This window comes from Hyla sarda, chromosome 7, assembly GCF_029499605.1.
Source record: "Hyla sarda isolate aHylSar1 chromosome 7, aHylSar1.hap1, whole genome shotgun sequence".
NCBI classification, from domain to species: Eukaryota; Metazoa; Chordata; class Amphibia; order Anura; family Hylidae; genus Hyla; species Hyla sarda.
This window is the reverse complement of record NC_079195.1, coordinates 10,615,242-10,630,744: the sequence shown is the minus strand read 5'-3', so window position 1 is coordinate 10,630,744 and position 15,503 is coordinate 10,615,242. Positions and strand designations below refer to the sequence as shown.

The 15,503-nt window shown below is 44.7% G+C and overlaps 1 protein-coding gene across 7 annotated transcripts in view; it reads left to right on the top strand.

Annotated features, from left to right (window-relative positions):
* Positions 1–15,503, top strand: part of LOC130281634 (alpha-2-macroglobulin-like protein 1) — a 371,222-nt gene that overhangs the window by 310,856 nt on the left and 44,863 nt on the right. For all 7 annotated transcript variants that reach the window (XM_056529065.1, XM_056529066.1, XM_056529064.1 and 4 more), the window contains 5 exons: positions 3,753–3,874; positions 5,138–5,189; positions 8,176–8,259; positions 13,220–13,396; positions 13,589–13,670. In XM_056529065.1, coding sequence (XP_056385040.1) covers positions 3,753–3,874; positions 5,138–5,189; positions 8,176–8,259; positions 13,220–13,396; positions 13,589–13,670 — 517 coding nt within the window. The remainder of the gene's footprint in view (positions 1–3,752; positions 3,875–5,137; positions 5,190–8,175; positions 8,260–13,219; positions 13,397–13,588; positions 13,671–15,503) is intronic.

The window sequence follows — 15,503 nt, the reverse complement described above, 5'->3', positions numbered from 1 at the left end:
GTAACCGTCTCCGGTCTCCGCCGCGATCCTCTTCCTGGTTGCTGGTGGTCGCCGAGTCATACTGCGCTCAGCCAATCACCGGCCGCAGTGAAGTCCCGGCTCGGCCGGCGATAGGCTGAGCGGCAGTGTGACGTTTTCGGCCCCGGTAGCAGGTGCCGGTGTAGTAAATAATTTTGTGTCCTGAAGCGTTCTCACACTGCGCTCAGCCTATCCCCAGCCGAGTCGGGACTTCACTGTGGCCAGTGATTGGCAGGAAGAGTATCACGGCGGAGACCGGAGACGATTACCGGAGGGCCCGGGGGAGCGGAGGAAGGTATGTACATTTTTTTACTGCCGGCAGTATGGAGGACAATTTTTATATTCTGGAGTTCTCCTTTAACCCCTTAAGGACCAGGCCATTTTATGTAAATCTGCCCACTATCACTTTAAGCATTAATAACTCTGGAATGCTTTAACTTATGAATTAGATTCCGACAGAGATTGTTTTTTCATGACATATTCTACTTATAGTGTTAAATTTTTGTCATTAACCCCTAAAGGAACAAGCCCATTTTGCCTTTAAAGACCAGGCCAATTTTATTTTTTCGTTTTTTCCTCCTCACCTTCTAAAATCTATAACTCTTTTATATTTCCATCTATATACCCATATAAGGGCCTGTTTTTTGCGTGACCAATTGTACTTTGTAATGAAACCTCTCATTTTACCGAAAATTTATGGCGAACCTAAAGAATAATTTTTTTAGGGAGGAAATTTAAATGAAAATCACAATTTTGCACATTTTGGAGGGTTTCGTTTTCACACTTTACATTTTACGGTAAAAATGACACGTGTTCTTTATTCTGTGGGTCAATACAATTAAAATGATACCCATGATTACATACTTTTCTATTTTAGTACCACTTAAAATCGCCCTATTTTTATCACCTATAACTTTTTCATTTTTCCGTATATGGGGCGTCATGAGGACTCCTTTTTTGGGCTGCCATCTTTACTTTTTATCGATACCACATTTGCTTATATACAACTTTTGGATCACTTTTTACACATTTTTTTGGGAATAAAATGTGACAAAAATGCAGAATTTTTGGATTTTTTACATTTACGCCGTTCACCGTACGGGATCATTAACATTATATTTTGATAGTTCGGACATTTACGCAGGTGGCGATTTTATAAAAAATAAAAAAATTACGCTTTTTGGCAGTACAATGGGAAAAAGGGAGAATTTTCATTTTTATTGGGGGAGGGGATTTTTCCCTTTTTTTTACTTTTTATTTTTACATTTCAACTTTTTTTTTTTTTACACTTTTTATGTCCCCATAGGGGACTATCAATAGAAATCACTTGATTGCTAATACTGTTCAGTGCTATGCATAGGGCATAGCACTGATCAGTATTATCGGCTATCTTCTGCTCTGGTCTGCTCGATCTCAGACCAGAGCAGAAGACCCAAGGAGATGGCCGGAGGTAGGTGAGGGGACCTCCGGCCGCCATTACAGATGATCGGATCCCCTACGGCAGTGCTGCGGGCGATCCGATCATCTATTTTAACATGCGCATTGCCGCAGATGCCATGATCTGTATTGATCACGGCATCTGAGGGGTTAGTGGTGGACATCCGCGTGAGCGTGGATGTCGGCCATTACCGGCGGGTTCCTGGCTGCTGTGTATGAAGCTCCAATGCTCGCGGTCATACACAGGACGTAAATGTACGTCCTGGTGCGCTAAGTACCTCCGCCCCAGGATGTACATTTATGTCCGTAGTCATTAAGGGGTTAATTAAATCTTTTGTTGGTAAAAAATTCCAAAATGTCATGAGGGGTCATCATTTTCAGAATAGTCTGAATCCCAGGAATCTTCCAATTCCACAAAAGAATTGGGTTTATCCCTTGAAGAGGCTTTATGTGCCCATTTAATGAAAACCTCCTCACGGGTAATGTGGTTGCAAGCCTTCAATAGGGTCTTGACCTGTCCCTTTAGGGATCCTTTTTCCCTGGTTTTGGGAACAATGGTTGTCATCATTAAATCGCCTTTTAAAAGTAGCTTTTTTTGTGTTTAGTGATGCCCTTTGGTAGGGGTACTATAGAATTATCTGACGACCAAAATATATCGGTAGGTGTAGATGGGACATCCTGGGTTGCTTTTTGAGCATTAGATTGGACAACAGCCATGTTGACTCATTTTGTTATAGAGTCGTGCATGGTAGCCATGGCATTTTTTATTGCTTACTGGACAGAATGGGACACTGACTGATCAACTAGATCTTGCAGTTGGTCCCCTGCCAAAAATTCACAGTCCTTTATCTGGGATTGGTCAGAAGATATTCAATGGTAATTATGTAGAAAATTCAATGAATTATATAATAATAATATATATTAATCATATTATATATTTTAACACACACACACACACATATATATATATATATATATATATATATATATATATATATAAAATAAGGTTATAAATTAATGATGAATTGACAATAAATTAATCTAAATTAATGTACAGTGTATATGTATATTTTAACTAGAATAATGAATTAATAATATTTAAATACCATATTTATCGGGGTATACCACGCACCGGCCTATAACACGCACCCTCATTTTACCAAGGATATTTGGGTAAAAAAAGTTTTTTACCCAAATATCCATGGTAAAATGAAGGTGCGTGTGTGCGCGTGTATACCCCGATACACCCCCAGGAAAGGCAGAGGGAGAGAGGCCGTCACTGCCCGCTTCTCTCCCCCTGCCTTTCCTGGGGTCTAGAGCCCTGCTGCCGGCCCTTCTCTCCCCCTGGCTATCGGCGCCGACAGCCAGGGGGAGAGAAGGGGCAGCGGCACCCATTGCCAGCGCCGCTGCCCCGTTGCCTCCCCCCATCCCGGGTGGCATAATTACCTGGGTCGGGTCCGCGCTGCTGCAGGCCTCCGGCGCGCGTCCCCTGCGTCGTTGCTATACACGGCGCAGCGCACTGACGTCATGCGCCGCGCCGTGCAGCGCATAGCAATGACGCCGGGGACGCACGCCGGAGGCCTGCAGCAGCGCGGACCCGACCCAGGTAATAACCTCAGCTGAGCACCAACTGGGATGGTAATCTCGTGAGACGCTGTATTATAACTGTGTCACCGCAGTAAAGAGAGCACGTGCTAGTAATGGGGAGCATGAGCTGCAGCGGAAAAGGTATGAGAAATAAAAGGAAAAAGGGAACAAAATGAAAAAGGAACAAGGTATTAGGAAATAAATAGATTTTCTAGAGATAAGGGGACAGAAAAGAAATATGGGGGAAAATAATGAAAGGAATAAGATAAAATATATAGATAATTATGATAGGAAAAAAAAGACAAATAATTATATATACAGTAATAATGATGAATATAAATAAATATAGATATAAATATGAGCATTAAAACAATACACTGAATGAATACCCCTATCTTGTCTGCTGAGCAGCAAAGAAAGAGGCGGAGCTACTGTTTCACCTGCTTATATCACCTGAGCTCTGTTCTAATTGGCTACCTTACATGTACAGCACACTTGGTTGCCCTTTCAAGTTTTTTTACCTATATTCTGTATTAACTGTTTCGCTGCTTAGTTCAGTAAAGAAGGATTTATTGCATAATGTGAAGTCTCCTGTCTTGACATAAAATTCTGTTTACTTGAGGGCAGAAGGATGAAAAAAGTGAAACAAGTGAACAAGTATTATCTAACATGATATTATAATAAGTGTGTGATATCTTCTCATATTTCAGGGCAGATTAATATAACCGTCATTGCTGAAGCAGTAAAGAGTAATGAGTTGTGCGAGGGGCAGGAGATGGTGGTCCCCAAGAGAGGCAGCAGAGATGTCGTAGTCCAGTCCATGTTGGTGGTGGTGAGTGCCGGGTGTACCTGACCAGATTGGTTATGGCTGGAATCCTACTTGCCAATAGTCTTGATTTTAGGCATACAATCATGTGAACCAGAAGAAGAGGAGGGGCTACCAGGGAAGGGGTAATGACAAGTATAAGGAATAGTAAGAAATTCTGCCCATACAAGGACGCTGCGCACACGTAGACAAATCTTTGTTTACCACTTCTGTTAGGAGGCACTACAGCATCATGTCATCTTCCCATGTTGATTGCAGATATGGGCCAAGCCTTAAGGGGGTAGTCTTGAACTATGGTCTTTCAGATGTTGCAAAACTTCAACTCCCAGCATGCCTGGACATCCAGCGGCTATCTGGGCATGCTGGGAGTTGAAATTTTGCAACATTTGAGACTACTGCCTTAAAGAGAAGCCATCATCACCTTCTATATGTTACAGCTGTAGTCTGGTCACTGTGTGTTATTTATATTTTACCATGGCTATGGTGGCCATCTGTAACAATATGAAGTGCGGCCTGATTGGTTGTACACATTAACCACGGAGTAGATTATAACTTGACATTGACTACATAGTGTCAGCTCTACGATAAGTGTCTCAGATGCTGACAACCAAATGGACCACACTACTTATTGTCACTTTTCTATACATGGCAGTCACAATGAAATTGACGTTCGGGTGCATTTACACCACGTTTTTGCAATACAGTTCCCGTGTCAGGTTTTTGATGAAAAACGGATTCCTTAAAACCTGACTAAACTGTATCAAAACGTGTGTACAAATTTCAACCCGTATACAGTTAAAAACCGTTTACGGTTTGAAAAATGATGTCCGGTTGCATCAGTTTTTTAAAGAAAAAAATGTATACGTTTTTAACTTTTCACTCCATTTTGAATAAAGTTTCACTTGTTTGATTGAAATTCCAAGAAAAAAAACTGTGCAAAGTCAAAAAACGTATGGTACGCACATACGGTTCTGTACGGTTCCCATTGACTCCCATGTTAAAAAAAAACGTATATGGTTTACTACAGGTTTTCACCCGGACCAAAAGCTGTGGTAGACTACAGCTTTGGGTACGGGGAAAAAAAAAAAACTGACAAAACCGTACAGGATGCAAAACGGACACAACCTGATGCATCTTTTGGCATACGTTTTTCAATACAGTTCCATACGGTTTTCACATTGAAAACGTATACGTGAACTGTATTGCAAAAATGTGGTGTGAATGTAGCCTTAGATACTGTATAATAACATTTTTTTTCTTTCCTTTAAGCCTGAAGGGGCTGTAGTGGAACAGACGCACAACTCCCTCCTGATCTGTGACGGTAACACTTAGTAGATCTATTCTTTGATGCAGTCACTGTGTCCAGTCTCTTCCCCTATGCAATCTTTTTCTCATGTGCAGTCACTGTGTGAAATGTCTTCTACCTGTTCAGTCACTGTGTGTAGTCTCTTCCTTCTGTGCAATCACTCTGTGCAGTCTCTTTTCCCTGTGTATACACTGTGTGCAGTCTCTACCTCCTGTGCAGTCACTGTGTGCAGTCTCTTCTCCCTTAGTCTCTGTGTGCAGTCTATTCCTCCTGTGCAATTATTATGTGCGGTCTCTTCCTCCTTTGCAGCCTCTCTGTACAGTCTCTTCCTCTTGTGTAGCCTCTGTTTGCAGTCTGTTTCTCTTGTGAAGTCAATGTGTGCGGGCTCTTCCTCCCATGCATTAACTGTGTGCAGTCTCCTACTCCTATACAGTCGCTGTGTGCAGTCTCTTCCTCCTGTGCAGTCAGTGTGTGCAGTTTCTTCCTCCTGTGAGCCCTCTCTCTGCAGTCTCTTCCTCCTGTGCAGTCTTTGTGTGCAGTATTTTCCTCCTGTGCAGTCAGTGTGTGCAGTTTCTTCCTCCTGTGCAGTCTTTGTGTGCAGTCTCTTCCTCCTGTGCAGTCTTTGTGTGCAGTCTCTTCCTCCTGTGCAGTCAGTGTGTGCAGTTTCTTCCTCCTGTGAGCCCTCTCTCTGCAGTCTCTTCCTCCTGTGCAGTCTTTGTGTGCAGTATTTTCCTCCTGTGCAGTCTTTGTGTGCAGTCTCTCCATCCTGTGCAGTAACTGTGTGCAGTCTCATCCTCCTGTGCAGTCACTGTTTGCAGTCTCATCCTCCTGTGCAGTCACTGTGTGCAGTCTCTCCCTCCTGTGCAGTCTTTGTGTGCAGTCTCTTCCTCCTATGCAGTCTCTGTGTGCAGTATCTTCCTCATGTGCAGTCTGAATGTGCAGTCTCTTCCTCATGTGCAGTCATTGTGTCCAGTCTCTTCCTCCTATGCAGACTCTGGGTGCAGTCTCCTCCTCCTGTGCAGTCACTGTCTGCAGTCTTGTCCTCCTATGCAGTCTTTGTGTGCAGTTTCTTCCTCCTATGCAGTCTCTATGTGCAGTTTCGTCCTCCTGTTAAGTCCCTGTGTGCAGTCTCTTCCTCCTGAGCAGTCTGTATGTGCAGTTTCCTTCTGTGGAGTCTTTTCCTGCTGTGCAGTCACTGTGTGCAGTCTCTTGTTCCTGTATAGTCTCTGTGTGCATTCTCTTCTTCCTGTGCAGTCTCTTCTTCTGTGCAGTCCCTGTGTGCAGTCTCTTCCTCCTGTGTAGTCTGTATGTGCAGTTTCCTTCTGTGCAGTCTTTTACTGCTGTTCAGTCACTGTGTGCAGTCTCTTCCTCCTGTGCAGTCCCTGTGTGCAGTCTCTTCGCCCTGTGCAGTCTTTTCCTTCTCCTGTGCAGCCTCTTTCTTCTGTACAGGCACCGGTAAACTCCTCGCACACCAATTTATAAAAATGGGTCCCATCCAAAATTAGGTCACCTCCGTGTGGTGGAAGGGGACACAGTTCCCTATCAGCCTCAAATTTACTTGTATGCTTAAAATAGCAGTAATGTAATTCAGAATATTCCATATCTACAGTGCTTACATGCCATAGAGCTGGCAGAGTGCATCCTGTAAATGGAGGTGCTGACTGTCTTCGGTTTGTTTAAATAATAGGTATTCACATAACCCATAACTAGAGTAATATAAAGCCCTCATAAGATCCATCAATAGAAACTTAGAGATTTGTATACAAATTTAACATAATCATAGCAGAGTTTCACGTTAAACAGTTTGTTTTGAGCCACCTGATGACCAGTTCTCCAGTCCATCACCCATTGACCTTGATATAAGACCCAAAATGTTCATCATCAGTTGTCTTGTCCTTTGACACTACAGTAATGTCACCCTTACCTTGTCCAGTTCATTGCCTTATGTGAGACCCCCCTGATCCTGATCATCATCAGTCGTTTTCTCCATCATCTATTGTAAGGGCCCACACCCTGTTGGTCATCAGTTGTCCAGCCCATAATGCATTGACCCCTATGTGATGCCCACATCATTCCTCATCAGTTGTCTAATACAGTGGTCCCTCAACATACGATGGTAATCCGTTCCCAATGAACAATCGTTTGTTGAAACCATCGTATATTGAGGGATCCGTGCAATGAAAAATATAGGACAGTGGTCTGAAACCTGCGGACCTCCAGATGTTGCAAAACTACAACACCCAGCATACCCGGACAGCCAACGGCTGTCCGAGCATGCTGGAAGTTGTAGTTTTGCAACATCTGGAGGTCCGCAGGTTGAGAAGCACTGGTATTGGAGGTTATACTCACCTGTCCCCGCCGCTCCGGACCGTCACCGCTCGTCGCCGCTGCCCTGAATGTCACCTTCCATGGCTGTCGCCGCATCCCCGGGGTGTCCCCGCCACTCCGAACCATCACCGCTCGTCGCCGCTGCCCTGAATGTCACCTTCCATGGCTGTCGCCGCATCCCCGGGGTGTCCCCGACGCTTCGGCAAGGCCTCTGCTTCCCCGGCATCCTCGCTCTCCGTCGCCGCCATCACGTCGCTACGCACGCCGCTCCTATTGGATGACGGGATGGTTTGCGCAGCGACGTGATGACGATGATGGAGAGCGCCGACGATGCAGGGGATCCCGAAGAGGACGTGCCGGAGCCCCGAGGACAGGTAAGTGATCGTCAGCGGACCACACGGAGCACCGTAAACGGCTATTCGGTGGCAGCTGAAGCAGTCTGCGCTGCCGGATAGCCGTTTATGCGATGGCCCCGACATACAAAAGCATCGTATGTTGATGCTGCCTTCACCATGTGATGGCCTCTGAGAGTGGTCGTCTGCTGAAATGATCGTATGTCGGGGCCATCGTAGGTCGGGGGGGGGGGGGGGGTCACTGTACATATATATTAACCAGAAGGGTGACCTGTGATCTGGGGGCACTCACCTATGGTAACAATTCTGCACTTTTTCAGGTAATACTGTTTCAGAGAAGGTGAAGTTTGAGCTCCCGTCCTCATATGTTCCGGGGTCGGAGAAAGCCTTCATCAGTGTTTGTGGTAAGTACAGAATATTAGTAAAGGGCTACATAAAAAAAAAAAATTCGGAATTCCCCAGCACTTCTTCAGACCAGATGGTCTTTTCACACTATTTGTTTAAAGGGGTACCCCGGTGGAAAACTTTATTTATTTATTTTTTTAATCAACTGGTGCCAGAAAGTTAAACAGATTTGTAAATTACTTCTATAAAATTAATTAATTAATCTTACTTACTTATTAGCTGCTGAATACTACAGAGTAAATTTTTTTCTTTTTGTAACACAGGCTCTCTGCTGACATCACGAGCACAGTGCTCTCTGCTGACATCTTTGTCCATTTTAAGAACTGTCCAGAGTAGGAGAAAATCCCCATAGCAAACCTCTCCTGCTCGGGACAGTTCTTAAAATGGACAGAGATGTCAGCAGAGAGCACTGTGCTCGCGATGTCAGCAGAGAGCTCTGTGTTCCAATAAGAAAAGAGTTTCCTCTGTAGTATTTAGCAGCTAATAAGTACTAGAAGATTTTTTAATAGAAGTAATATACAAATCTGAAAGGAAAGAAAAGTGGGGCTCAAGGTCAAGGATTTATGTACACATATAGAGTGATAATAGATTACATTTATTCATAATATGCATACACAGTGATCCCAATGACCTCCAGGGCCTATAAATGCTGCTGAGGAAGATACTGAGAAAGTATTGAAACGCGTCCAGCTACCCATATTTGATCGCTGAAACCACCATCATCCATATTCTATTAAGCATAGACTTTGTGACTTACCGTACACATCGCTAGTCCCGTGCGTGCACCCATTAGCCACGAGGACGCGACCAGCATCTCTAGTGGAAGCGCTGGAGCAACCTTGCCCAGGACCCACCGATACCTGGCGTCGCCAACTTAGGAGACGGTGGTGTCTTCGGCGATGCTCTCTCCTGCCGTGAGAGACACCTATATCACAGACACATCACCGGAGCTCACAAGGGACCGCAGGAGAGGTCGCAGTATCTCATAAAGATTACAGTTCCTGCATTATACAGACTGACGCCCGAGCGGTGAGCGTGTATTATCCTGTACTACGGAGCGGTGAGCGTGTATTATCCTGTACTACGAAGCGGTGAGCGTGTATTATCCTGTACTACGGAGCGGTGAGCGTGTATTATCCTGTACTACGGAGCGGTGAGCGTGTATTATCCTGTACTACGGAGCGGTGAGCGTGTATTATCCTGTACTACGGAGCGGTGAGCGTGTATTATCCTGTACTACGGAGCGGTGAGCGTGTATTATCCTGTACTACGGAGCGGTGAGCGTGTATTATCCTGTACTACGGAGAGGTGAGCGTGTATTATCCTGTACTACGGAGCGGTGAGCGTGTATTATCCTGTACTACGGAGCGGTGAGCGTGTATTATCCTGTACTAGGGAGCGGTGAGCGTGTATTATCCTGTACTACGGATCGGTGAGCGTGTATTATCCTGTACTACGGAGCGGTGAGCGTGTATTATCCTGTACTACGGAGCGGTGAGTGTGTATTATCCTGTACTACGGAGCGGTGAGCGTGTATTATCCTGTACTACGGAGGGGTGAGCGTGTATTATCCTGTACTACGGAGAGGTGAGCGTGTATTATCCTGTACTACGGAGCGGTGAGCGTGTATTATCCTGTACTATGGAGCGGTGAGCGTGTATTATCCTGTACTACGGAGCGGTGAGCGTGTATTATCCTGTACTACGGAGCGGTGAGCGTGTATTATCCTGTACTACGGAGCGGTGAGCGTGTATTATCCTGTACTACGAAGCGGTGAGCCTGTATTATCCTGTACTACGGAGCGGTGAGCATGTATTATCCTGTACTACGGAGCGGTGAGCGTGTATTATCCTGTACTACGGAGCGGTGAGCGTGTATTATCCTGTACTACGGAGCGGTGAGCGTGTATTATCCTGTACTACGGAGCGGTGAGCGTGTATTATCCTGTACTACGGAGCTGTGAGCGTGTATTATCCTGTACTACGGAGCGGTGAGCGTGTATTATCCTGTACTACGGAGCGGTGAGCGTGTATTATCCTGTACTACGGAGCGGTGAGCGTGTATTATCCTGTACTACGGAGCGGTGAGCGTGTATTATCCTGTACCACGGAGCGGTGAGCGTGTATTATCCTGTACCACGGAGCGGTGAGCGTGTATTATCCTGTACCACGGAGCGGTGAGCGTGTATTATCCTGTACCACGGAGCGGTGAGCGTGTATTATCCTGTTCTACGGAGCGGTGAGCGTGTATTATCCTGTACTACGGAGCGGTGAGCGTGTATTATCCTGTACTACGGAGCGGTGAGCGTGTATTATCCTGTACTACGGAGCGGTGAGCGTGTATTATCCTGTACTACGGAGCGGTGAGCGTGTATTATCCTGTACTACGGGGCGGTGAGCGTGTATTATCCTGTACTACGGGGCGGTGAGCGTGTATTATCCTGTACTACGGGGCGGTGAGCGTGTATTATCCTGTACTACGGAGCGGTGAGCGTGTATTATCCTGTACTACGGGGCGGTGAGCGTGTATTATCCTGTACTACGGAGCGGTGAGCGTGTATTATCCTGTACTACGGAGCGGTGAGCGTGTATTATCCTGTACTACGGAGCGATGAGCGTGTATTATCCTGTACTACGGAGCGGTGAGCGTGTATTATCCTGTACTACGGAGCGGTGAGCGTGTAGTATCCTGTACTACGGAGCGGTGAGCATACAAGTATCTCCTGCTGCCTTCTTCTATTTTGCTCCCTATAACTAACTGCTAATAGCGATACAATTTGTATTTTATGCCGGATACATCTTTCATTATTGTTACAAAGTGACAGTCATTCTCATTTGAAGCTAACAAGCATAAGAGACGTCCATTACTGCACTTTATCCTGTAGACTGTTGCCAGCAAATTCATCCAATTGTTGCCATAGGATACAACAGTCTGACTGTCATTCAGTGATATGAACCTACCCGTGGAAGTCTTTGCAATAATTTTACAGGTTATGAACATTTTGGATGACTCTATTAACCCACTAATTGTTTTTATGCATATTTGCAATATTACTAGAAGCTGTATGGTGGTCTCAACAGACCTTTTAATTTCGTAGGATTAATACATTTATTAATTACTTTTATTCAGTGAATATTATTTTATCTAATCCAGTGATTACCGTGACTTTACAAGGGCCCTGGAGGTCATTGGGATCACTGTGTATGTATATTATTAATAAATTTAATCTATTATCACTCTATATGTGTCCAGAAATCCTTGACCTTGAGCCCCAATTTTCTTTCCTTTCAATTTTACATTCACCCGATACACCGTGGATATAGGTGTATTTTTTGGGTAGCCCAGGTCTATTTTGGTCATGATCTGAACAAGAGCCACTCCATATCTTTCTCTATGACTAATATACAAATCTGTTAATTTTTTTGCCACCAATTGATTTAAAAAGAGTACCCCTTTAAATCTGAAACGGCTGTCACTATACACCTGTATCCATGGCTCACGGATTTTATCCTTAATCCTTAAGCCTTTGATGTTTTGCTTGAATTTGGAATAAAGTGTTTTCTACTTACCTGGTGAGTGCCTCTGCACTTTCTACTTAAAGACATCAAGATCTTTGTGGCTCAGGGTTTAACGCATGCTTTGTCCATGCTCACTCAACCCTGGGGTAGTAATTTTACAGCTGAAAAAAGTCTGGTGCTTTTGGAACACATTTGTGCTGCGGCCTTATGGAATTTTCACTCCACTTTAGTCAGCCATTATAGGCTTAAAGCGTTACTCCGCCCCTAGATATCTTATCCCCTATCCAAAGGAAAGGGGATAAGATGTCAGATCATGGCGTTCCCGCCGCTGGGGACCCCCGGGATCTCCGCTACGACACCCCGCTATCATTACTGCACAGAGCGAGTTTGCTCTGTGCGTAATGACGGGCAATACAGGTGGCGGAGCATTGTGATGTCACGGCTCCGCCCCTCGTGATATAACGGCCCACCCCCTTAATGCAAGTCTATGGGAGGGGGCGTGAGAGCCACCACACCCTTTCCAATATACTTGTATTGAGGGGGCGGGCCGTGACGTCACAATACTCCGACCCCTGTATTGCCCGTCATTACACACAGAGCGAACTTGCTCTGTGCAGTAATGATGGCGGGGTGCTGCAGTGGGGATCCCAGGGGTCCCCAGCGGCGGGACCCCTGAGATCTGACATCTTATCCCCTATACTTTGGATAGGGGATAATATGTCTAGGGGCGGAGAACCTCTTTAACCTAAGGAGTTCAGAAGACACAGAATTTGCCAGGTCTGTTCTATACTCTGTACAGCTGGAAGACCCCACCCCCTCATAGGCTATCTTCAGAAGTCCCCACTTGTGCTGCTAGTTAAGACATAAGGGAATCCTTAAAGAGGTAACCCGGCACCGGGAGCTTGTGACATCTTAGCCCAGCCCCCTCATGACATCATGTCAAGCCACCTGGATGCAAGTCTATGGGAGGGGGTGTGGCAGTTGTCATGCCCCCTCCCATAGACTTGCATTGAGGGGGCAGGGCATGATGATATGAGGGGGCGGGGCTATGACACCATGAGCTCCCGGCGCCGGCTCCAGCGTTTGGAACAGTTTGTTCCAAACGCTGAGCAGCGGAGTACCCCTTTAATTTCTAGAGATCATTTTTATTTTCCCTTTGTCCCAGCAGCAGCACACAAATATCCTTCTGCCATTCTTTTTTTTGTATTTGTGTATTGCACACAGTGTTGTGTAGGGGGGCTTTTTGTAGAAGGCTAATTGGGACATAATTGTTCATTTATTTTCTTAATTAATAAAAGTTCCATCTGTCCTGATTGTTCACAGAGTGGCCACAATACCCCACGTGTGCTGCTGTAAGGACTGAGGGAAAACACATTATCATTAGAACTTATCAAATATTTGTTTATCCATGTGTCTTATCTTGGTCTTTTCTATTGAACAGGGGACATCATGGGACCGTCCTTGAGTAACATTAGGAATCTCCTGCAGATGTCTTATGGTTGTGGTGAACAGAACATGATCCTTTTTGCCCCAAATGTCTACATCCTCCAGTATCTGAAGACCTCAGATCAACTAAATCCAACTGTGTTAGCAAAGGGCAAAGACATGCTGGAGAAGGGTGAGTGCACACTACTGTTATATTGAGTCTGTGACGTCCTATGTCATGTTGTTATATTCAGCTGTACCATATATACTGTATACAGAGGTTCCCTATATCGGGGTCCTATGATGGCTCCATAACAAATATATGCATAAGTTTTTTTTTACACTTGTCCTAAACTTTTTTTTGTCACTGCCCCATATCTTATAGGATACACTCGACAGCTCATGTATAAGCGGGAAGACGGGTCATACAGCGCCTTCGGCAACAGTGATCCAGAGGGCAGCGTATGGTGAGTAATGAGATTAAAGAAGCACTCCAGGAATTTTTGTTTTGCTTATATAGTGCAAAAATGTAGAGGGTTTTGTGTATGCCCTGTGCTTACATGTTTTAGCTGACGTGGCAGGCAATGGGTTTTCAATCATAGTGACCGCAGTTCCATCACTGAAATGATTTCCTAATGCTGCCTATATTTTCCATGAAACCTCTGGCTTTGCAGAGTAAAGTCTCATCACTGCACCTGGTCATCTAATTAGGCTGCTGGTGCTGGAGGTCACCCAGGTGAACTGATTAGACTCATAATTGGGTTGGTATCAGTTCACATTATCTACATTTTTAATACATTTTGTTATTCAAAGTACATTGTCGGAAAAACATTGCAATGAGGAAAAAGTGATTTGATGTTTAATCACAGCCGAGGGCTTTTATGAAGAATTGAAGCTTTCAGACTGTGTTCACACTGCATTTTTACGCGTTTTTACTGCATTTTGGATTTTTTTTTAATTGATTTTACCTGTCATTTGCACAATTGCAGTAAAACAGAAAATACAGCTTTGTCAAAAGTTTACATCGGACAAAATATCATAAATTAAGATCTGTCAGGGTCTCAGTGCTTAGACCCCTGCCAATTGTTACCACTAACAAGGTAAAGCCGGCGGCTTCACATGCAGTCTGTCTGATTACAGGAGACCGGCTGAATTACAGTCTATGGAGCTCATCTGCATTGTGCACCCTCCTGCTTTACCCAACTATAACTAACATAGGAGGTGGGGTGAGACCCTGACTGTTCTAAGCTCTTGACACATCTGTGCCATGTCAACAGTACATTTTAAGGACAGTAACACTAGGTCTGCCAGAGTGAGAGACCAAAAAATCTTGACCAAAGGACCTCCCTCTACCAAGTCTGAATTTCCCTACAACGTCTATAAAAATGGGTTTCCTATACGGGACCTTTTACATTGCTTCTTAGTTTTTCTTTTAAGCTTTGCAAGGCTAAGAAACCTATGAGCATAAGCACTCATAGCTTTCCATAGTACTCATATATTTTACTGTATGTCCCAGAAGAGACATGGGCGCATTGACTGGATTCATGATAATCCCATCTTCTGGATCTCCATTAATGAGGAACAATTTGGGGGGCATGAATGGTTCTGGATCCCAAGAACATAGAAGGTCTAAGACACATTATCAACATTGTTCTTATCTGATCACTAATCATCACATTTCTCACCAAAACCTATGGGTTTATGTAAAAGGGAAGAAGTCTCTTTCTATAGACCTGTGGACCTTGGTCCATCCTTCCTTGGTACTTCCCTCCTTTAAATGAGCACTGTCAGATCCCAAAACTTTTTATATGTTGTCACTGATAAAAAAAAAAACCTTTTGTAATATAGTTGTTTAAAAATGTTGATTGTTTAATAAAGAAAACAGCCCCTGAAAATCCCACCACTAGGGGTCCCCATACCTATTGGAACACTAACCAGTCCTGCAGCAGCATTAGGCTTGTCCATGAGTCATGGACAAGCGATGACTGATGGACAAGGCTGCAATAGCAGATGCACCAATCACCTCCCACGACCACAAGGGAGAGACACGCCCCTCCCACCACTCACCAATCACATACCACCACCAAAAGGGACGGACACACCCCCTCCCACCACCACAAGGAGGGACACGCCCCATTCCCTGAGAGGATTTCTAACACTGTGAGCTAATGAAGAGAGTTTTTTTTATATAATAAATAAAGGTGATAGAGGCATAAAAATTAGATGTACATGGTTAGGATTAGGTACTGAGTAAAATGTTTTTTTTGTGGGATCGGACAGGTACGCTTTAACCCCTTAAG